The 23,488-nt window shown below is 46.0% G+C and overlaps 1 protein-coding gene and 1 pseudogene across 5 annotated transcripts in view; both read left to right on the forward strand.

The window, feature by feature from the left end:
- The window catches only part of ANKRD16 (ankyrin repeat domain 16), a 43,561-nt gene extending 21,445 nt beyond the window's left edge, over positions 1-22,116 (forward strand). The window contains exons 7-8 of one of the 5 annotated variants that reach the window (XM_015099685.4): positions 18,161-18,235; positions 21,843-22,116. In XM_015099685.4, the coding sequence (XP_014955171.3) occupies positions 18,161-18,235; positions 21,843-21,844 (77 nt within the window). In that variant the 3' untranslated portion in view covers positions 21,845-22,116. Of the gene's footprint in view, positions 1-16,354; positions 17,176-18,160 lie in introns of those variants that run through there. The other 4 variants (XM_042229654.2, XM_015099682.4, XM_027976779.3 and 1 more) reach the window with 4 other exon arrangements.
- LOC101106787 (voltage-dependent calcium channel gamma-like subunit) lies at positions 1,551-14,465 on the forward strand (annotated as a pseudogene).
- Positions 22,117-23,488: the final 1,372 nt, after the last annotated feature.

Raw genomic sequence — 23,488 nt, forward strand, 5'->3', positions numbered from 1 at the left:
TCTAACGGACACTGTGGGTCAGGGATGGTCTGGCATCCCTGCTGCTGGTTGGTGGCTCAGGTTTTTGCAAGGGCCTCCCCCAGAGGCCTCTCCCTATGGGCCTGTGTGAGTGTCTTCATGGGGTGGGGGCTGAGATCCCAGAGGTGAGCATCCAGAGAGGGGAGAGTCCACACTGCCTTTCCCCACCTGCCATCGGTCAGGGTCGGCTGGGGAAGTCTTGCCCAGCTTCAGGGGCAAGGCAGACAGCCTCTACCTCAGGGGAAGGGGTTTGGGAAGGGTGGACAAGTTCCAGACCAGGTGGGACAGCAGGTGGGCCTGGAACTGCTGTGAGAGCCCCTGTCCACACTGCCTCCCGCACGTCTATCTGGCCTGAATGCCCATAACGGCCTCTGATTGCGCCTGTTTCCTCCACTTTTATGCTTCCCTTCACATAGCTCTCACGAGCAGCCCCCAAAGCTGATAACACATCTGATGGTTTCTCCCACTTGCAGACTCATCGTCTCCACTTGCGGTGGAGCATACATGGTCCCACGCTGCCTGTGGGCCCCTGCCTCCCAACCACCACGTAGAAAACCTCTCTCTGGGTCCCACTTCCCTGCCTTCAGTTCCCCAAACTGACCAGACTTTCTTACACTTCAGTGTCTTCTGGAAATTTCTCTTGACTTGTCCTGTGGGTTCCTCCTGTTCATCCTGGCCCCTGACAGCCTCAGAGCAGCCCTCTGCCACATTCTGTCCCATCCCTTCACACCACCGCTCGTAACTGCCTGAGAACACGAGGCCTTTCTGCAAAATGAAAACCCGCAGGATCAGGGTCCACACCTGCTTTGCACTTGGCATAGGTGCGTGCATGTGTGCTAGGTCACTTCAGTCGTGTCCGACTCTTTGCAACCCCATGGACTGTAGCCCGCCAGGCTCCTCTGTCCACGGGATTCTCCAGGCCAGAATGCTGGAGTGGGTTGCCATTTCCTCCTCCAGGTGGCATAGGTGGGCCCCAGTAAATCTCTGTGGAATGAGTGAAGGGTCAGTGAGGGACAGCGAACAGGGGACCAGCCTGTGCCCTCAGGAAGCTGATGTCTGTAACAGGAGCAGGGCTTGTTCTGTGACTACATCAAGGCTCTGTCTGGGGGGGCCATGCGAGGAAACGGCTTCTCAGGAGACGTGGCATCTGGGCTGGGCCTGGAAGGGCAGAAATCATGTTGATTTTTGGAGACAGTAGGCAAGGGTTTCCTGAGCAGAGTCAACAGCAAGGATGTGATACAATGAGGTCAGGGTTGCCAGAGAAGATGCAGTTACAGTTGAATTTCAGATAAACCACGAATGCTTTTTTATTGTAAATACATCCCAAATATTTCACAGGATGTAATTCCACTGAAAAGCATTTGTGGCTTATCTGAAGTTTAGATTTAACTGGGTGTCCCAGATTTTGCTAGGTCTGATGACCCTAAATGAGACCTCAGTTCACAGAGAATACTTGCCTTTCCCGGTGGGTTTCTGCTGAACAGCGGTGCCTTTGTTTCCCATCTCACAAGCCAGGGACAGAGACCGGTCACATGAAGAGTCATGTGGCTCCTCTGGGCATTGCTGCCCTGGCGACGCTGTCTTCAGGTGCCCCCAAGCTCACCACTGCTGAGTCAGGGCAAGTGCGTAAGATAAAAGGAAGGAAGCGGACTTTGGCGGCATAGAACTCTGTTTAAAACACAACCCTGCAACTCCCCGTCCAGGAGAATTCAGACCAAGTGACTCAATGTTCTCATCTGTACAAAGGCCACAATGCCCACCTGCCAGAAGGGTCTGAGTATAACACCTGGCACATTGAAGGCACTAAGGGCTGGCTCTCTGACATCCTTATTTGCTTTGTAACCTGTCATTAAAAGCATCGCCACTGCTTGTCATGTAGTGTCGGTTTCCCCCATTGCAACAGAGAACAGTATTATCAAAATGTCTTAGATTTTTAAGTGTAAGAGTCCATCCAGTCCAGTCAAGGCTGAGCAAAGTTCAATAACTTGTCTGCTCTTCAGCCAAGCATCTGAAAACCCACCTGGCCCCCTGCCCTCTGAAGTCTCGGGCATGACGCTCCCTGCATGTCCAGTCAGCCAGACGCGAGCTCTTGAAGGCATCAGAGTGCATCACTGCTTCTTTCCAATAATTGAGAGATTTTCTCTCTTTTAAATATCAGTGACAAGGACTTCCCTGCTGGTCCAGTGGCTGAGACACCGCATCCCAAGGCAAGGGGCCCAGATTCGATCCCCGGTCAGGGAACTAGATCCTGTATTCCGCAACTAAGACCTGGTGCAGCCAAGATAAATAAATTAAAAGTTTAATAAATAAATATCAGTGAGAATTGTGCCAAGGCAGGAACTTCAGTTTCCCCTCTAGCTTCCTGAATATAATCTAGGGAAAGAAAAACCTGAGAAATTTTCTGACCTCTTCTCACTGGCCTCAGCAAGGAGCTTGACTTCCTGGTGTGGTGAGTTTCACACACACACACACACACACACACACACACACACACACACACACACACACACACACACACACACACACACACACACACACACACACACACACACACACACACACACACACACACACACACACACACACACACACACGTCTTATTCTTTTTCAGCACCACACACACACACACACACACAAACGTCTTATTCTTTTTCAGCACATAGAACATAACAAGCAAACACTTTTACTATCCAAGCATCATTCTAGACCGAAAGTGAGTTGCTAACAACAAGACAGTTAAGCAGCCCGACCACACTTCCCCTGCTTTGCCGTTTGGTTTTTACCTCAGTGTCATTTCTCCAAATCGAAGGAGCTCACAGGAGGGGAAGCTGCAGAGCCTGAGGGTGTGTACCTGGCACTCTTCCACCACTCGAATCACTGGGGTTAATTGATCTTCGCCATATTTTTTCCAAAAGTCAAGGTGGCGTAGAGGCAGGGGCAGAGAAGCAGCGGCTTGTGACAGCACTTCTCAGACGTCCCAGCTTCACAACCCACTGCAACAGCCTGGGCTGGTTCACCCACTAGCCAGAGTCCAAAGATGGGACAGGGGTCCCCAGAGCTCAGGGATAAACAATAATCTTCCCTCTTCTCTTAATCCAAAGATCGGGTGGTGCTCTCTGTAGGCAAGCTGTTGCTCAGTCGCTCAGTCCTGTCTGACTCTTTGTGATCCCATGGACTGCAGCACGCCAGGCTTCCCTGTCCTTCACCATCTCCTGGATCTGTAGACAAGTAACATCCTTTAGAAGGATTAGCCCATGAGGAAGTGTGAGGGGCAGGGACAGGAAGGGACAGAAAAAGAAAAGAGAAAAAAAAGATCAACCCACAAAACACCCGGAATCAGTTCTTCTTTACAAGTGGTTTTCAAATCAGTAACAAGACTCAGTTCTCTAGGTATTTTCACCAGAGCAAATCTCAAGACAGATGGTCCCCTGGCTGACTGGAGAGTAAATAGGTCCAAGGCTACGTTGTAAGTGAAATACTCAGTTCTACAGGAAGACTCGAAAAGCACCTCTGAGTGAAGTAAGAGGAGGTTATACTGAGGCTGTGATTTAGAGTGTGTTTAGTGCCAGGATTTGAGAGGGTGGTCCCTGAGAAAGAAGCCATCACTGCCTCCAGGAGGGAAGAGGAGGTTCCTGGAGGCAGGGGCTCCTTTGGGTTGACCTACGTGTGAGATGAGAAACAAACCCCCAGGCTCAGAATTGCAGGATTCCTGGACCAGCAAAGACTCACAGTGAAGAGGAAAGTCGCATATATATGGAATCTATAAAGATGGTACTGATGAACTGATTTGCAGGGCAGGAATGGAGATGCAGACATAGAGAACAGACTTATGGATCCGGGGTGGAGGAGAGAGGGGGACAAATGGAGAGAGTAGCATGGAAACATACACACTACCACGTGTGAAATAGCCAGTGGGGATTTGCTGTATGACTCAGGGAACTCAAACCAGAGCTCTGTGACAACCTAGAGGGATGGGACGGGGTGGGAAGTGGGAGGGAGGGGACATACGTATACCTGTGGCTGATTCATGTTGCTGTATGGCAGAAAACAACGCAATAGTATTGGATAATAAAGCTATTATCCTTCAATTAAAAACAACGTTTTAGAAAAAGAGGGAGAGAGACCTCACAGATAAATATTGATAAGACCAATGATGAGGTCCAGTTTCTCTAGTTTATCCCCTCTGAGGTGGTCTTCATTCTTCCTGAGTCCATGCTAGACAAGCACAGCCAGCTTCCGCCCAGATAAACAGGAAGGAGAAAGGAGAGAGAGAGAGAAGGCAGCTATGGGAGGAAATTAGTACTTACACAGATGAAAATAGCTGGTGATTCCACATTTTCACTGCAGGAGGAAGAACAGCTGCTCTTCCCACCCGAGAGCCCAGTGACTTGTGAAAAGCTAAATACAGTGCTGGTTCAGAATCGAGCCTGTGCTAGCCTCAGTGTGAGCCCAAGTGCCAAGAATTAGACTATTTTTTAATGCAGTTACCAAAAAACAAAAAAGGTGTAGCTAAAATGGGTGATTGATTCAACAAGGACCTACTATGTATCACAGGGAACCCTACTCAATATTCTGTAGGAATAACCTATATGGGAAAAGAATCTAAAAAGAGTGGATATATATGTGTAACTGAATCCCTTACTATAAACCCTAAAACTAGTGCAATGTTGTAAATCAGCTACGCTCTAATATAAAATAAAAACTATATTTCAAAAAGATACTAAAGATAAAATGGGTGATTTGCATTTTTTATTCCTAACTACAAAATTAAGATATGATCAAGTACAGGGAAACATAAAAGAGAAGAAAAGGCTTAAGATTTTAAATGTTTATGAAAATGAAGTGTATGCATGGAAATGAAGCAAACGATACAGAACTACAAACACAGAAAATGAAAGTTCCCTGATAGCCTTCCTGGAACCAACCAGAGCAAATGGTTTAGTTTTCCAGATTTTTCTGTGTGTATGTGTAACCAAATATGTGTATTTATGTGGTTTTGTCGCGAACTCATGTCCAACTCTTGTGACACCATGGCCTGCAGCCCACAAGGTTCCTCTGCCCATGAGATTTCTTTCCCAGGACAAGAATACTGGAGAGGGTTGCCATTTCCTTCTCCAGGGGATCTTCCTAACTCAGGGATTGAACCCATGTCTCCTGCATTGCAGGCAGATTCTTTACCAACTAAGCTACCAGGGAGGGTATACATTTGTGGGGTGGGGGGAGTTTTACAAAAATCTGATCATGATTTAATACTTTCTTTTGGGAGTTCACTTTCTTTTTTCTCATAACTATATCTTGGACATCCTTCCATGCTAGTTCTTTATAGACAAACTGTATACTACAGAACTGCTACACAAGGTTTCACTGAGTAGGTATAATTGCAGGTGAATGCCTTAACCTTTAAGTTTATCTAATAGCATTATAGTCATACCAAAAGGCAATTTCAGGGGCTTCAGTGTCATCGTACTCTCGTTGCACAAACACAGTGTTTGCCCTTTATCCATGTATCCTTCCTGCCTTTGTCCATCTGCACACACTTCTCATAACCTGTTCATTTAACCCAGAACTTCCCATGGAATCCCTGCTACCGAGGGCTGCTGGGGGCTGCCAGGTCCTAGGAAGTGGGCATGACTAAACAAGCGAATGTGTCAAGACAACATGTCATTGCAAAACCCTCTGGTCACTGTGTCATTTACAGTTAAATATAAGTAGGCCTTTTGTACACATTTTAAATACCTTCCTGAAAAAGCAAAAGGCTTTCCTTTCTGTCAGATACTTTTATAAAGGGCAGAATTCCCTTTCCCTGTCCTGGGTCTGTTTTGTCACAGCATCTGGGAATCCCAGGGGCAGGGTGCGGAGGGCTCTGCTAGGTGTGGTGTCCGTTGGTTTATGACAACATTTAGCCAACTGGTAACTTTACTTCAGGGTTTCCTGGTGGCTCACTGGTAAAGATTTTGCCTGCCAATACAGGAGACATAAATTCAATCCCCGGATTGGGAAGATCCCCTAGAGAAGGACATGGCAACCCACTCCAGTATTCTTGCCTGGAGAATGGACTCCATGGACAGAGGAGCCTGGTAGGGTACACTCCATGGAGCTGCAAAGCACTGGACACAGTTGAGCAACTAAACATTACCTCACTGTGCTCTCAATTCCTCTGGGGCCCGACAGGAAGTGAACTGTTTTTTCCTGCAAATCATCCGGGATACTGCTACCCTACAAGGCTTGTCGGGTGTAGATGCTACAAACACATCACTATTTAAAAATTAAGATGGGGTGAGGAATTGGGAGACTGGGATCAACACACATATGCTACTGATACTATGTATGAAATAGATAACTAGTGAGAACCTACTGAACAGCACAGGATACTCTAGTCGGTGATCTGTGGTGACCTAGATGGGAAAGAAATCCCCAAAAGAGCTAATATATGTACACAAAGCTGATTCACTTTGCTGTGCAGTAGAAACAAACACAATATTATAAAGCAGCTATGTTGTTGTTGTTTGCTCGCTAAGTTGTGCCGGACCCTCTGCGACCCCATGGACTGTAGCCTGCCAGGCTCCTCTGTCATGTGATTTCCCAGAACAAGAATACTGGAGTGCGTTGCCATTCCCTTCTCCAGGGAATCTGCCCAACCCAGCGATCAAACCTGTGTCTCCTGCATTGGCAGGCAGATTCTTGCCTGCTGAGCCATCGGGGAAGCCCCCAAAGCGACTATACCCCGGTAAAAATTAATTTAAAAAATAAATAAATAAAAATAAAGATAGAATCAGGGACTTGGATTATTATGAGAGCAGAGATGTGAAACTCCTAGCAGGTAATAAGTTTCATTCTTTTGCGGGAAAGTATGTGTCCTATGTTAAGGAATTAAATAGTTTATATATTTAGAAAACTCAAGAACAGATTGATAAAAGAAATGTTCATCTGCTGGGGTATGGGGAAGTCATTCTGGCTTATCCCTGAGTTAACTCAAATTTTATGCCAACTAAAATAGCCTGCTTATGGCCTATCAAACATACATTGTACATCTGCTTTAGTTATTAAAGAAAAGAACACACTGATCAGAAGTAAAGACAACCCATGATAAAAATAAAGATTAAATGCCTGTCTTCCTGGAACTAATGCTGGCCCTTCTTTGATGCTAAGACTCCCTTCTCTGGTGCCATGGCCGTCCTGACTCGCTGAGTACCTGCTGGTCTGTTTTTTTTTTTTTTTTCTGAAACCTCCTCCCCATATAAAATACCACCCAAATACCTCCCATCTCTCTGCAAACACACTGTTGCTACTGCAAAAATCTCATTTTTACTCTTTTGAGACGTTATGTCATTTAGGAGGGTCATTTCTCATTATATGACATTATATGTCACTTAATGACATAATATGTCATTTATTAATAACTGGTTTATAGTTATAGCGGGCAGTTTATTAACATTAAATTTAGACCCAGCAGATCTGAGCGAGGGGGCGTGGAGGCAGCAAGGCAGGAGGGAATGAAGAGCCCTCTGGTCAAGCCCCCTGTGTCCAGACACAGGTTGCTGGCCAAAGGAGGCCCCACTGGTCCTTCTTAGAGTCCTCCACCGAGCCCTCATCATCCTGTGCACCTCCCGGGCCATGGTCCTCTGCTTCGTCTCCATCTGTGGCGGCGATGGCTCCTGGCCGACGACCTCCTGTTCAGACTGTGGTACTTCTGCACTGGCTCCAACCAGACTGGGCTGCGTTTCCTCTGAGACCCAAGTCAGGCCCATGTGCCCAGGCTGGCCTCAGATATGCTGGTGGCCTGCAGCGTGGCCACCTTGGCAGTGGTGTTCATCGTCTTTTTCCTGGGGCTCCTCATAGTGTCCCAGGTGTGCAGGGACCTCCCCTCCCTCCTGCTTGTCTTGTTCGCCCTCTCCTTCATGGGCCTCCTGAGTTTCCTGACCTTCTCAGGAGCCAGGTCACACTCATGGGCCTCACCCTGATGTTCTGAGTGACTCCATGGCCTCCTTCCTCCCCTTTCTGAACTCTTGCATGTCAATAGCATCACCCACATCGACAGCTTCATGCATCCCTGGGGCCTGCCTACAAAAGTTTAGGGTCCCCTCCAAGGACATCAAGTTCTACCAGAAAGTGTGGTCAATATGAGACTTTTCCAGACTTTCCTGCTGGTCCAGGGGTTAAGACTCTCTGTGCTTTCAATGCAGGGGGCATGGGTTCAGTCTATGGTTGGGGAACTTAGATCCCACATGCCACAGTTCAGTTCAGTTCAGTTCAGTTCAGTTGCTCAGTCATGTCCAACTCTTTGCGACTCCATGAACTGCAGCACGCCAGGCCTCCCTGTTCATCACCAACTCTCGGTGTTCACTGAAACTCATGTCCATCGAGTTGGTGATGCCATCCAGCCATCTCATCCTCTGTTGTCCCCTTCTCCTCCTGCCCCCAATCCCTCCCAGCATCAGGGTATTTTCCAGTCTCGCATGAGGTGGCAAAGGATTGGCGTTTCAGCTTCAGCATCAGTCCTTCCAAAGAAAACCCAGGACTGATCTTCAGAATGGACTGGTTGGATCTCCTTGCAGTCAAAGGGGGACTCTCAAGAGTCTTCTCCATCACCACAGTTCAAAAGTATCAATTCTTCAGTGCTCAGCTTTCTTCACAGTCCAACTCTCACATCCATACATGACCACAGGAAAAACCATAGCCTTGACTAGACAGACCTTTGTTGGCAAAGTAATGTCTCTGCTTTTGAATATACTATCTAGGTTGGTCCTAACTTTCCTTCCAGAGAGTAAGCGTCTTTTAATTTCATGACTGCAATCACCATCTGCAGTGATTTTGGAGCCCCCAAAAATAAAGTCTGACACTGTTTCCACTGTTTCCCCATCTATTTCCCATGAAGTGATGGGGCCAGATGCCATGATCTTCGTTTTCTGAATGTTGAGCTTTAAGCCAACTTTTTCACTCTCCTTTTCACTTTCATCAAGAGGCTTTTTAGTTCCTCTTCACTTTCTGCCACAAGGGTGGTGTCATCTGCATATCTGAGGTTATTGATATTTCTCCCGGCAATCTTGATTCCAGCTTGTGTTTCTTCCAGCCCAGCGTTTCTCATGATGTACTCTGCATATTAAATTAACTTGCAAATTAACTCTGCAAATTAAATAAGCAGGGTGACAATATACAGCCTTGACGTACTCCTTTTCCTATTTGGAACCAGTCTGTTGTTCCATGTCCAGTTCTAACTGTTGCTTCCTGACCTGCATACAGGTTTCTCAAGAGGCAGGACAGGTGGTCTGGTATTCCCATCTCTTTCAGAATTTTCCACAGTTTATTGTGATCCACACAGTCAAAGGCTTTGGCATAGTCAAAAAAGCAGAAATAGATGTTTTTCTGGAACTCTCTTGCTTTTTTGATGATCCAGCATATGTTGGCAATTTAATCTCTGATTCCTCTGCCTTTTCTAAAACCAGCTTGAAAAGGGAACCCTCCTACACTGTTGGTGGGAATGCAAACTAGTACAGCCACTATGGAGAACGGTGTGGAGATTCCTTAAAAAATTGCAAATAGAACTACCTTATGACCCAGCAATCCCACTGCTGGGCATACACACCGAGGAAACCAGAATTGAAAGAGACACATGTACCCCAATGTTCATTGCAGCACTGTTTATAATAGCCAGGACATGGAAACAACCTAGATGTCCATCAGCAGATGAATGGATAAGAAAGCTGTGGTACATATACACAATGGAGTATTACTCAGCCGTTAAAAAGAATTCATTTCAATCAGTTCTGATGAGATGGATGAAACTGGAGCCGATTATACAGAGTGAAGTAAGCCAGAAAGAAAAACACCAATACAGTATACTAACACATATATATGGAATTTAGGAAGATGGCAATGACGACCCTGTATGCAAGACAGGGAAAGAGACACAGATGTGTATAACGGACTTTTTGGACTCAGAGGGAGAGGGAGAGGGTGGGATGATTTGGGAGAATGACATTCTAACATGTATACTATCATGTGAATTGAATCGCCAGTCTATGTCTGATGCAGGATGCAGCATGCTTGGGGCTGGTGCATGGGGATGACCCAGAAAGTTGTTATGGGGAGGGAGGTGGGAGGGGGGTTCATGTTTGGGAATGCATGTAAGAATTAAAGATTTTAAAATTTAAAAAATAAAAAACTAAAATTAAAAAAAAAAAATAAAACCAGCTTGAACATCTGAAAGTTCACAGTTCACGTATTGCTGAAGCCTGGCTTGGAGGATTTTGAGCATTCCTTTACTAGCGTGTGAGATGAGTACAATTGTGCAGTAGTTTGAGCATTCTTTGGCATTGTCTTTCTTTTGGCCACATAGTGCAGGAAAAAAGATTAGATTTTGCCAACATGTGACATTCAAATTGCTGCCTCTTGGCCTTGCGGTGGTTGGGCCAGTGGCCCAGGGGCCTTTGTAGCTGGTCTGAAGCCCAGAAGTTAGGTGGTGCCTCCAGCAGCACCAGCTTAGTCATGGCTGTGTTACTAGGGTGTTGATTTTACAAGAGTAAACATATATTAAAATCTAAACAATAAATTTAAAGTATGAAGCCTTTGACTGTATAGATCACAACAAACTGTGGGAAATTCTTCTGGAATACCAGACCACCTGACTTCCCTCCTGAGAAATCTGTATGCAGGTCAAGAAGCAACAGTTAGAACTGGAGCTGGAACAACAGACTGGTTCCAAATAAGGAAAGGAGTATGTCAAGGCTGTATATTGTCACCCTGCTTATTTAACTTATATGCAGAGTACATCATTCGAAACGCCAGGCTGGATGAAGCACAACCTGGAATCAAGATTGCCAGGAGAAATATCAATAACCTCAGATACCCAGATGACACCACCCTTATGGTAGAAAGCAAAAAAGAACTAAAGAGCCTCCCGATGAAAGTGAAAGAGTAGAGTGAAAAAATTGGCTTGAAACTCAACATTCAAAATACTAAGATCATGGCATCTGGTCCCATCACTTCATGGCAAATACATGGGGGAACAATAGAAACAGTGAGAGTTTATTTTTCTGGGCTCCAAAATCACTGCGGATGATGACTGCAGCCGTGAAATTAAAAGACACTTACTCCTTGGAAGAAAAGCTATGACCAACCTAGACAGCATATTAAAAAGCAGATGTTACTTTACCAACAAAGGTCCATCTAGTCAAAGCTATGGTTTTTCCAGTATAGTTTATATATAGTTTTTCTTGAACTATAAAGAAAGCTGAGCGCCAAAGAATTGATGCTTTTGAACTGTGGTGTTGGAGAAGACTCTTTAGACTCCCCTGGACAGCAAGGAGATCCAACCAGTCCAATGTAAAGGAAATCAGTCCTGAATATTCATTGGAGCTGAAACTCCAGTACTTTGGCCACCTGTTGTGAAGAACTGACTCATTGGAAAAGACCCTGATGCTGGGAAAGATTGAAGGCGGGAGGAGAAGGGGATGACAGAGGATGAGGTGGTTGGATGGCATCAACGACTCGATGGACATGAGTTTGAGTAAGTTCCTGGAGTTGGTGATAGACAGGGAGGCCTGGCATGCTGCAGTCCATGGGGTTGCAAAGAGTCAGGCACAACTGAGTGGCTGTACTGAACTGAACTGATGAATCCTATCCTGCCACTAACCAGGTGTTTACCTTGGCCAAATACCAACCTCCCTGAGTCTATTTCCTTATTGGTACAGCAGACCTAGTAATTCCTGTGTTATGTAGTAATCATGAGGGCTAAGTGAATCAGCTTATGGTGAGTACTGGCCAGTGCCCGGCTAAAGCAGAAGCACAAAGCAGTGGCTTGGATCTTTGTCAGACACCTTGAAAGAACGGACAGGTGGAAGAGGATTCATGGGGAAGAGAAGCAGGGGTCTGCTATTAATTAAAGGAAAGATTTGCTTGGCATGGGGGCTTCTCCAACGGTTCAGTGGGAAAAGAATCTGCATGCCGTGCAGGAGACACAGGAGATGCGGGTTCAATTCCTGGGTCGGGAAAATCCCCTGGAGCAGAAAATGGCAACCTAGTCCAGTATTCTTGCCTGGAGAATCCCATGGACAGAGGAGCCTGGCAGGCTGCAGTCCATGGGGTCACAAAGAGTCAGACACGACTGAGCACATGGCACTGCTTGGCCTCAGAAAGGGCCCTTAATGGGTAGGAAAGCCTAACACAAGGGGAAATGGGGGGCGCCGATGCCTTACCTGTTGTAAGTGTTCTGAACCTTCAGGGAGCACCCCTGCGTTAACTCCTAGGCCACACCTGCCATGAAGTTCTGCTTGATTCCATTGTCAGGGACATCCAGGGAGCGGCCCCTCGCCTCCCCTGTCCCCACCCTCCACAGTGCTCAGCCCAGACCTGATGGACAGGACTGCCCAGGGACCCTCAGACACAAAATGAGGTGCTCTGTGCAATGGATAGAAACCTCGTGCCTCATAGGGTGGCAGTTCACACCCAGAGGAGAATGTACTTCGTACACTCTCCTTCACCCATACAAGGGCAGCTTTGTCCTGCCCAGGAATCGCACTGCCTCCCCTGATGCTGTGCAACCTCCCTGATGGGGCAGCGGACGTAGGGTCCTTGGAGCACAGCCCTGCCTCCAGACAAGCAAGCTCTAAACAACTCCCGCAGCACGGCTGGCCCTGCAGTGAAGGCCTGTCTGCCTGGTGAGCAGCACTAGCCTTCTTGTAAACTGGAAGGAAACGGAACCATGGGTCCCTGCACACAGCTGCGCTCGGCTCCATTGCTCAGACAAAGCATTTGTCTCCCCAGAGGAAATCTGTGCCCAGACGGCTCTCCAGACTCTATCTGACACTTAATCACCCCTCCTCCTCCGCTGATCTGACTCCTCTATGTGTTGTTTAACTTACCTACAATTTCGTAGGCATTTTTGTTTTGTTTTTTATAGAGGTGAAATTCACATTATGTGAAATTAAGCATCTTATTTATTTATATATATTTATTTATTTGGCTGTGCCAGGTCATAGTTGCAGCACATGGGCTCTTTAGTTGTGGCGGGTGAGACCCAGCTCCCTGACCAGGGATCAAACCCGGGAGCAGAATTGCTGGGTAATTCTGTTTACATTTTGAGGACCTGCCAAGCTGTTTTCCACAGTGGCTGCACCATCTTACATTTCTGCCAGCAACGTATGAGGGCTCCTGTGTCTCCACCGCCTTTGCTTCGCTTTTCAATGCAGCAACCATCCTCATGGGTGTGTTCTGGTATCTCATGATTTTGATTTGCATTGCCCTCATGACTAGTGATGCTGAGCATCTTTTCATGGGCTTGTTAGCCCCATGTATATCTTCTTTGGAAGAATGTCTATTCAAGTCCTTTGCTCATTTTTTAAAAACTGAGTCTTCTGTCTTTTTATTGTTGAGTGGAGAGAATTCTTTACACACCCTGGAGGCATTCATATGTCTTTATTGCTGCTCTTAACACATTTCAGTCTCTTACCTGTTTACCTCCTCTGCCAGGTAGAGAGAACCTGAAGAGCAGGGCCTATGCCTTATATTTAAAAATATCCTCTAATTCCTGGGACTTAAATAAGCTATCATGAACATATAACATGAGTTTACACCTGTATATATAGAGAATGTTTCTGGAAAGACGCGTAAGAAAGTTAAGAGAGGGGCTTGGAGGTCTGGAGCAGAAAGAACAGATGCTACTTTCCACTGTCTACTCAAGTCTTATTTGACTATTTTTTACAACTATGTGTGTTATCTTTAAATCAAAAATTAATAAAAATATATACCACTGGCTTTTTAAGGGTGAACTGCAGTGTAAGTGTTCTGACACCATAGAAATGCTGGGCTCTAAGGTCCACACCCGACAAGTTCTCCTGCCCACCAGCTGAGCTGCAGAGTTGGTCAAAGCCAGGTCCACGTGTCACAGGAAGAGAGGGACACTCCTTATGCAACACAGGGTCCCCACGTGCCTCCTACCTGGGGACTGGTGCCTGTGACCTCAATATGCACATAAAGCTATCTGACCAACATCATCTTCAGAGCAGTTTTCCAGAATGCAGCTGGGTGAGCAACAGGAAGGGGGTCCCTCGCTGTGTCCATGGCCTCTATCCACATCTTAGGCCCTGGTACTCTGCATCTTGAAGTGAACAAAAACCCCAAAGAGGAAGAGCCCTGAGAAACCCACCACCTGATAGTGCTAGGAGGACAGGGACAGACAGAGAGAGAAACAGAGAGACAGAGAGAGAGAAAGAAATAGAAATATAAATAGGGAGACACAGAGAGACAGTTAACCATACTTCAAAAAAAGAAAAGCTTAAAACACACACATCCCCTGTAGGCCAAGCACTTCCTCTCTAGTTTGCCTTAACCTTCATCATTCCCTATTTTTAATATCCCAACACACTTCACTTATTACTTGCAGCTCTACAAACTTCTACCGTATTACTCCTGAAATCTGAAAAACAATAAACTTGGAGATACAACATCAATATGTGTAAGCTAAGAAAATAATATTATTTTTGTTTCATGGGAAAAAAATTACAACACACACACAATGTTAATGGGATTCCACTGCCAGAGAAATATAATTAACTGACAGATGGGGGTTAGAGGTGCAAGCTACCTAGACTTTCTTAGGCGTGGGTTTCTTCATCCATAAAATGGGGAGCTTTCGTGGGCCCTCCCAAGTCTTTCCCCATCTGTCCTAGAACGCGGTGACTCTATAATGTTTGAAGAAGGTGGGGCCATCAGTATCAGAGACCTGAAAGCTTTATGATTGAACAGAAATGAGATAAACATGATGACAAGCTCATCTGAGTGTGAAAGATGGCAAGAATGAAATGACTTCAGCTCAGATCCACAGATAGACACATCAACACAGACCCCTGTCCTTGTCTGGAAGCTGCTTTTATTTCCACAGAAGAGGAAAGGTCCAGTTGTTTTTTGATATGCACGCATAGCCAGTAAACCCCTGTGGCCATAAAAACCAGAGGAACCAGTGAGACCACGATAGGCCCCATCGCTGCCAGGACATGTGACTGGTGGTCACTTCGAACCAGCAGTGCTGTGTGGAGAGGGGGAGGGGCCCAGGAAGCGTCTACCATCCTTCCAGAGCATCAGCCAAAAGATAGTCCTCCCTGAATCGCAGTTTTCTCAGCCGACAAACGCCATTCAGATTCTATGTTCTAAAGTGAACATGCTACATTTTATTTTTGTAAAATGATACTCTATCCCAAAGCACTTAAAAAACTTTTTATTTACTATTATTATTATTGGTTTTAGTATACTTTATGTTTTAGAACAGTTTCAGGTTCACAGCAAAACGGGGTGGAAGAGGACTTCCCTGGTGGTCCAGTGGCTAAGCCTCCACCCTCCCTGTGCAGGGGGCTCAGCTTCAATCCCTGGTCAGGGGACTAGAACCCACATGCCACAGCTAAGACCCAGAACAGCCAAATAAAGAAATAGAATAATTAATTGTTAAAAATTGGGTGGAAGATACAGGGATTTCCCATACACCCCTCACCTCCCCCACTCTGGGCACCCTGCCCAGAGTCCCTTTTGTTTGACTGTGGCATGTTTGTATGCCTGGTGTGCCAGAATCAGGGCCTGTCTGACTCAACTGCCTGCCTTTGTGTAACGGAGCGGGGAGACCTCCAGCCAGCTCTGTTTTCACCCCTGCTCACAACCTGGTCTTTGAGGTCCCCCTAACTTCTTGTCTTTTTTGGAGTCTTCTAGCCTGAATGATTTGCTTCTTAATGCGTTACCTCTGTGTAGGCTCTGATGTTTCGGCTTCCTCTGGTCTGTTAAGTCAGTCAGGTTTGCCATCTGCTTTCCATTCTTCAAAATTCCATCAGCTTCTTTCAACAGCTAATCTCTTTTTCTATTCTCTTTGAACTTATGGGTTTATATCCTTTTTTATTCCTTTAATGCCCTTTTAGCAAACTTTGAGGAAGGAGTCAAATTAAAGGCATGTGTTCAATCTGTGAAATCTCATCTCAGGTTCCTCCTTCTATTTTATTATTGTGTCCCCTACTCTGCTCCCCTGTAACAGAGAACAAACCTGACTCCATATTGGATCTATTCCTTTAGTTCTCGCTCTGTGCTTTGTTGCCTGAACTTAGTCATGTTGGCTCTGCATCTTTGTAAAAGAACATTGCCTGTTGTTGTTGCTCATTTGCTAAGTCGTGTCTGACTCTGCAACTCCATGGACTGCAGCATGCCAGGCTCCTCTGTCCTCCACTGTCTCCCAGGAGTTTGCTCAAAATTCATGTCCCTTGAGTCCATGATGCTAAGAGGATGTTGCCTGTAGCCAGAAATTTATAGGATAGCTCATTCTCAAGATCCTAACCTTTAAAGGTGTAACACTTTCCTTTCATAGATAAGAAGTTGCAGAACAGACAATAACATTTGTCTTGTTGGAGGTTTATAGCAACATTGTGACCAAGACCTTACATGGACAGCTGCAAGAACAAAGGATTCTGCCACTAAGATGTTAGCAACAACCAGTCACAGCAACTCCCCTGCCCTTTTTAGTATAAAAGGAGCCCTGTGATTGCAGCCATGAAATTAAAAGAAGCTTGCTCCTTGGAAGGAAAGTTATGACCAACCTAGACAGCATATTAAAAAGCAGGACATGACTGAAGTGACTTAGCAGCAGCAGCAGTAGTCAAGGCTATGGTTTTTCCAGTAGTTGTGTATAGATGGGAGAGTTGGACTATAAAGAGAGCTGACTGCTGAATAATTGATGCTTTGAACTGTGGTATTGGAGAAGACTCTTGAGAGTCCCTTGGACTGCAAGGAGATCCAACCAGTCCATCCTAAAGGAGATCAATCCTGGGTGTTCATTGGAGGGACTGATGCTGAAGCTGAAATTCCAATACTTTGGCCACCTGATGCGGAGAGCTGACTCATTTGAAACGACCCTGAAGCTGGGAAAGATCTTGAGGGCAGGCGGAGACGGGGATGAGAGAGGATAAGATGGTTGGGTGGCATCACCAACACAGTGGACATAGGTTTGGGTGGACTCCGGGAGTTGGTGATGGACAGGGAGGCCTGGCATGCTGCGGTTCATGGGGTTGCAAAGAGTCAGACAAAACTTAGCGACTGGAAAACAACAGCAAGATGATTTTTGGGATGCTAGCCTACCATTTTCTCTCTCAGCTGGCTTTCCGAATAAAATCGCTATTCCTCGCCCCCAAACGTTGTCTCTCTTGTCTTGGCTTCTTATGTGGTGAGAAGCATGAGATTGGACTGGCTGACATCTCTGACGTGTACCTGCTCTCCAATGAACCCAATTGCAACTCAAGTATTTAAACCCAAGTATATTTGGAACAATGTATAAGATGCATGTGTTCTACAATTTTACAATACAGTCATGGGATGGTCATTCTGTCTTCAGCCTCCCTGGCTTGGCTACATTGTAGTTTAATCCTGATTGCTGCTTGGAGCTTACTTTTAGCTCTTTGTTGCCACATATTAGAATCCAAGGAACATTTTGACACATACACCAGAAGATTTCTTTTTGATATATTCTCAGGAAGCACTGCAGTCCATGGGGTCGCTAAGAGTTGGACATGACTGAGTGACTTCACTTTCATGCATTGGAGAAGGAAATGGCAACCCACTCCAGTGTTCTTGCCTGGAGAATCCCAGGGACGGCGGAGCCTGGTGGGCTGCATAGTCTAGTCTATGGGGTCGCATAGAGTCGGACACGACTGAAGCGACTTAGCAACAGCAGCAGTAGCAGCAGGAGTAGAGAGCTGGGACATAAGGTTTCCGCATGTTGAATTTATTAAATACTGTTGTATTCTCTCCTAAATGGCTATGGCAGTGAGAACTTCTCAGAGTCCTCCTGAAAGAGGGTATGAAGGCACTGCTTCTCTAACTTATAAGGACTTCTCTCTGGGGAAAGCATCTTGAGTTGCCAGCATCACTCGGAGATGCTGATGTAGATTGGGAGGGACTGGGGGAGCAGTACACTGTTTGGGGAGATGGGGAGAGATTAATAGCTGTAAGCTCAGCTCACTTTTAATCTTAACAAAGAGTTACTCTACATAGCTATCACTGCATAGTGGATGTTTATTTGCTAGATAACCCAATAATTTCTTTTTCTGTTATCTAAGAAAAAACAAGATGTTCTTCCTAACAGGTTTTTTTTTTTTTTTTTCTTTTTCCCTTTTGGTAGCAGTCAAGACTGACCTCAGAATTTTTTCCCAGGACCATGGGCATCTGAGAGTCAGTGGTCAAACTGTGACAAACTGTGAGTATTGCAGTAAAACACAGGCATCTGCTCGTGAATGCCTGGTGAGAAGACCCAGTCCATTGTTCCGGTCTGACATGCAGATAACCCCTAGTCGTACAAAGAAGAGAAGTGATTTTAAAACATTAACATTTAAAATAATAATTAGATATCAAAGGTTAAATGGCTTTGAAAACAAAAGCAATACTAATCCAAAGTAGGACTATACTATTACTATTATAACTATTACATCAGCCTGGAATTAAAATACACCTCTGTGTAGATAGGACCAATCTAAGCTCACTGAGGCCTCACAAAGAGCCTACCTCAGAGGAGAAAATTGAAAACAATTAAGGTATTTTTATTTCAAAGGCCTTCTAGTAGAAGATTTGGGGGTAATATGAAAGGTATAGAGATGTCATAAACATATCTCTGAGAAAACTTCCCCCTAAACCTCCTACAAATACAGTACAGAGAGTCAGACGAGGACAGCTCGCTGGGGTTAAGGAAGTGGAAGGACCCTCCTAGAATATCCGTCCATCCCTCTTATCTGGGAGCAGGAATGTGCCCCCTCCTTCTGGCAGCCGGATTCTGCCATGTGACCTGAAGCCCTGGCTATAGTTAATTGGATCGAATTGGACCCAGACCCAAGCTGAGCCAACTAGATTCTCTCTTTCTGGAAATCTGATACTGAGTTATGAGAAACTAGACGGGTCTGGTTTGGAGGTCCTCACTCACATCGGTTTTTTGCCCCCTGGAAACAGTGACAATATCTGGAGACATTATGATGTCACAGCTGGGGTGGGAGGAGAGGGTAGGTGTTGCCAGCATCAAGGGTGTAGAGGCCAGGGATGCAGCTAAACATGTTCCAGTGCCCAGAACCACCCCCAACACAAAGAATCAGCTGCCTACAGTCCACACCGTGTGGCGGAGAACTCTTGCTGCCATGACCCCTGAACAGGCAGCAGGTAACTGAGGAGACCTGTGCTGCCAGCCAGCATCTTTCTTGCACATCCCAGGGGAGAGGTGACCCACCGGGATAGGACAGCAGAGAGGCTGGACAGAGAGCAGCTGAGCTTAGAGACAGCCTTCCAGTTACTGATTCCTGCTCCTTCCAGACCCCTAACAACATTTTTGCCCCTTTGTCCTTCTAACACATTCTCCTTTAAAACACACACACACACACACACACACATATATATATATATTTGGCCATGCTGTGTGGTATGTGGGATCATAATTCCCTGACCAGGGATTGAACCTGCAACCCCTTTCATTGGAAACTCGGTCTTAACCACTGGATCACCACAGAAGTCCCAATATATTCTCCTTTTATACGTAAGGTAGCCTGACATGGTTTTTGATACTTGAAATCAAAGTAACTGAAGTTAATACAAGAAACATTCAAGTGAATGGTTTTAAAGTGCTCTAAGCAACACTGAAGCTTGGGAAGCTTAGAGATCTTTTTAGTCTTTTAGAATGAAACAAATATGTAAAATGAAATGGCTAACTGTCATTACTTCTTCCCACGAGGTTTCTACAATTAGATGCTAGAGTGAGTCTGAAGGGCAGTGGCATCTAGAACATGCCTTCCCTGTGCTTGTGAGTCTTTTGAGAACCAGGACACCTGGCTTACCTGCTCTGCCACCACACCTGAGCCCCACCCTGAGCCCTACCCAGTTCCACCAACTCCCAGTCACTGTACCCGAAGCAGCTCCATAGGGCTGCTACTGATTACACTTGCTAATGAGCTCTATTTTGCATATTATTTTGTTATCTCCATGCCCATCATCAGTCTTGGGACTGACTTTTACTTCTCTATCTATAGGAATTCAATAGTAATTGTGATTTAGGTTAAATCACTGAAATGGTCTTTGAAACTGTTTCTTCCTGGAAGCTGTATTTTTCTTTATGTTTTAGGAAAGCTGTGAATTCATTCATTTATCCACATATACAGTTGCTTAGGAGTCACTGATCCCTGTGGAAATCTGATGGTGGATCCTCTTTCTGGAAAAATGCACATGGGCACTATATTTTACATACAAATGTGAGGGTTCACAGACCACTGAGAGGCCTTCATACTTACCCCCTCAGATCACAAGACCTGCATTATATATTTATTTAGTGCCTACTATGGGCTTCCCTTGTGGCTCAGCTGGTAAAGAATCTGCCTGCAATGTGAGAGACCTGGGTTCGATCCCTGGGTTGGGAAGATCCTCTGGAGAAGGGAAAGGCTACCCACTCCAGTATTCTGGCCTGGAGAATTCCATGGATTATACAGTCCATGGGGTCGCAAAGAGTCGGACATGACTGAGCAACTTCCACTATGATACCATCCATGAGGTTGCAAAGAGTTGGACACGACTGAGCGACTAACACATACACGCACACACACACACGATTCAAATGTAAGGAATGAAAGGATGAAAAGAGAGAGCTGTACTCTTGAGAGGAACACAGCGTGGACCACAGAGCTGTAAACACCTATGACCAGGTGACAAGTGCCAAGAGAAAGCGATAACACCATGGTAGCTCAAAACAGAGGAGTCTAACCCAGAGGAGCATTAAGAAAGAATTCCTGGAGCAGGTGACGTCCGCACTGAGGATCCTAACAAGCCAGGTCAAGTAGGAGGAGAAGGGAGGAGCATTCCAGATAGAGGGGATGTCTGGATGTGTGTCCAGAAGGGAAAAAGCTTGACGAGCTCACAAAACAGAAGTGTTTAGAGCAGCTCTGACGCCTATCTCTTGGCTCCAGGCTGTATGTCTGTTTCTCTCTGTGTTGCCAAAGGCTGAGTCAGCTGATCACACCACCCAGATCCCTGTGCCAGCTCACTTCTGGTGCTTCTGGGGAGGTGCTGCTGGGGGAAGACTGGAGGCAAGCAAGACGAGGGAGGAGCCATGTTCCCTGCCCTTAGAGCATCTCTGGTTGCAGGGAGGGCAGCAGCGGCACCAGTGAGTGGAGAGACTCCTGGGCTCCTGGGGCAGAGGTGGCAAAGAGGCTCTGCAGTGGCCGTAATCAGTAACTGTGGCGGGTCAGCCAGACGGCCTGGCCACCGTGAGCCAGGCTCAGGTGACACGTTCCCCTCCTGCTCCAGCCTACAGCTCCAGGCACTTCCTCACCTCTGGGTAACCTTTTTTTGCCCCTTCAGTCTGTGTAAGTTTTGAAACTAGTTCCCTATATTTAACTACCTCTGTTCGAAATACCTAGAGCAACTCTGTTTTTGTGACTGGAAACTGACCTATACAGCCATGGGTCAGAAAAGATGGTGGAGGAGGGCTGGGGTGATGACTTGGTTGACCAGGTAACTGAGGGCCAGGTTACTCAGGCTTCTCTTAGGAAATGGCCAGGCATTTGAACTTTATGCTAAGAGCCATGGAGACCTGTGAAGGATTTTAAAGTCATGGTTGACTCGGTCACTTCCTATGAGGATCACTTGGGTTATAACGTAGAAACCACTGAACTGAAGGAAGCTTTTGCAGTTATCTAGGAGAGAATCTGATGGTGGCTGGTACTAGGGTAGTGGCCCTGAGGAAGAGAAGGGACTGGAAGGCTTTGTTTTTTCTAAAATTTTATTTGGGGGGCTTCCCTGGTGGCTCGGTGGTAAAGAATCTGCCTTTGCCAAAGTAGGAGATGGGTTCGATCCCTGATCTGGGAAGATCTCACAGGCCATGGAGAAACTAAGCCCGTGCACCATAACTACTGAGCCTGTGCTTTAGAGCCTACATGTCGCGACTACTGAAGCCTGTGTGCCCTAGAGCCCGTGCTCAGCAACAAAAGAAGCTGCTGCAATGAGAAGTCCATGAACGACAACTAGAGAGGAGCCCCTGCTTGCCACAACTTGAGCCTGTGCAGCAAGGAAGACCCAGCGCAGCTAAAATAAATAAATTACTTTAAACAATTATTTGGCTGTGCTGGGTCTCAGTTGCCAAGGGCAGGTTCTTGGTTACAGCGCATGAGATCTGGCTCCTGATCAAGGATTGAACCCAGGCCCTCTGCAATGGGAGCACAGAGTCTTAACCACCAAGCCACCAGGGAAGTTCCTGGAAGGCTCTTTATGAGGTGGAATGGCCAGAACATAATGGGGCATTGTGCCAACTAAAGGTGGCTGCAGATTCATTGACACTTACAACTGGGTTCTAGCTGCTCCTCTTGAATTTGGGTGTGCTCCGTAATGGCTGTGACCAAACAATTCAGCAGAAGGAACACGGTGGCAGCTTCCAGGTCCAGATCTTATGAGGCTGGCAGCTTCTACTTTTAAATTTCTAGCTTCTTGGAATTTCTACTCTTGGAATGCAACTGCCATACTTTGAGACGTGCAAGCCAAATGGAGAAGTCACACATACGATGCTCCTCTGGTTGACAGCTCCAGCTAAGCCCCCAGCCAGCAGCTGGCGTCAACAGTTAGTCACACATGTGCCATCGTGGATGTCCAGGACACTCGAGCCTTCAGATGACCCCAGCCCCAGGCCCAAACAACTCCCACATGTCTGAACCCATTCAACCCACAGAACCATAAGAGATAACAGTATCAATACATTGCTGCCTTAAGCCACTAGGTTTATTTGTTTTATAGCCACTAAATTTAGGGTGGTTTGTTACACAGCCAAAGAAAACAGGACTAGATGTGGAAGGAGAGAAAGAAGACAGAATGAGGATAAAATCTAGAATTCTGGTTTGGGGCCAAGGTGGAGGCATCAGTGCTGAGATGGAGACCAGGGGCAGATGAACAGTTTGAGGGTGGGGGGTGGGGGTGGGGGAGTAAAGGATCTCTCATATACTAGAAAATATATATTTTAGGAAATTCTTTTTTTCTAGACCCTGATGTGTTTTATCTTCACCATTAGCCATCCAGACTTCAAACAGATTTATATTTTATTGATCCCTACCTTTAAGACCCTCCAAAACATGAACTTTAGTATCTTCTGCTGCAAGAAAAGCTGTGCTTCTCAAAAGTCTCAAAAGGAACTTGTACCTATTTCATCACACTTAGTCCTTGTAGATGTAGGCATTGACTTCCAGGTCTCTTTATTCATTCACCAAATATTTACCTATCACCTGCCAGGGACTCAGCACTATTCTCTTGTGCACGAGACAGATAATGTCCCTATCCTCATGGAGTTTACATTCTGAGCTACAGGCAGACAAAAAACAAGAAAATGGTCACCAATTTGATTTTCAAAAAGGAATGAAGGGTGACAATAGAGAATAAAAGGTGAGAGGAACCCGCTTTAAATAAAGTGGCAAGGGAAGATTTTTAAGCTGAAACTTAAGGA

The sequence above is a fragment of the Ovis aries genome, chromosome 13, assembly GCF_016772045.2.
Source record: "Ovis aries strain OAR_USU_Benz2616 breed Rambouillet chromosome 13, ARS-UI_Ramb_v3.0, whole genome shotgun sequence".
NCBI classification, from domain to species: domain Eukaryota; kingdom Metazoa; phylum Chordata; class Mammalia; order Artiodactyla; family Bovidae; genus Ovis; species Ovis aries.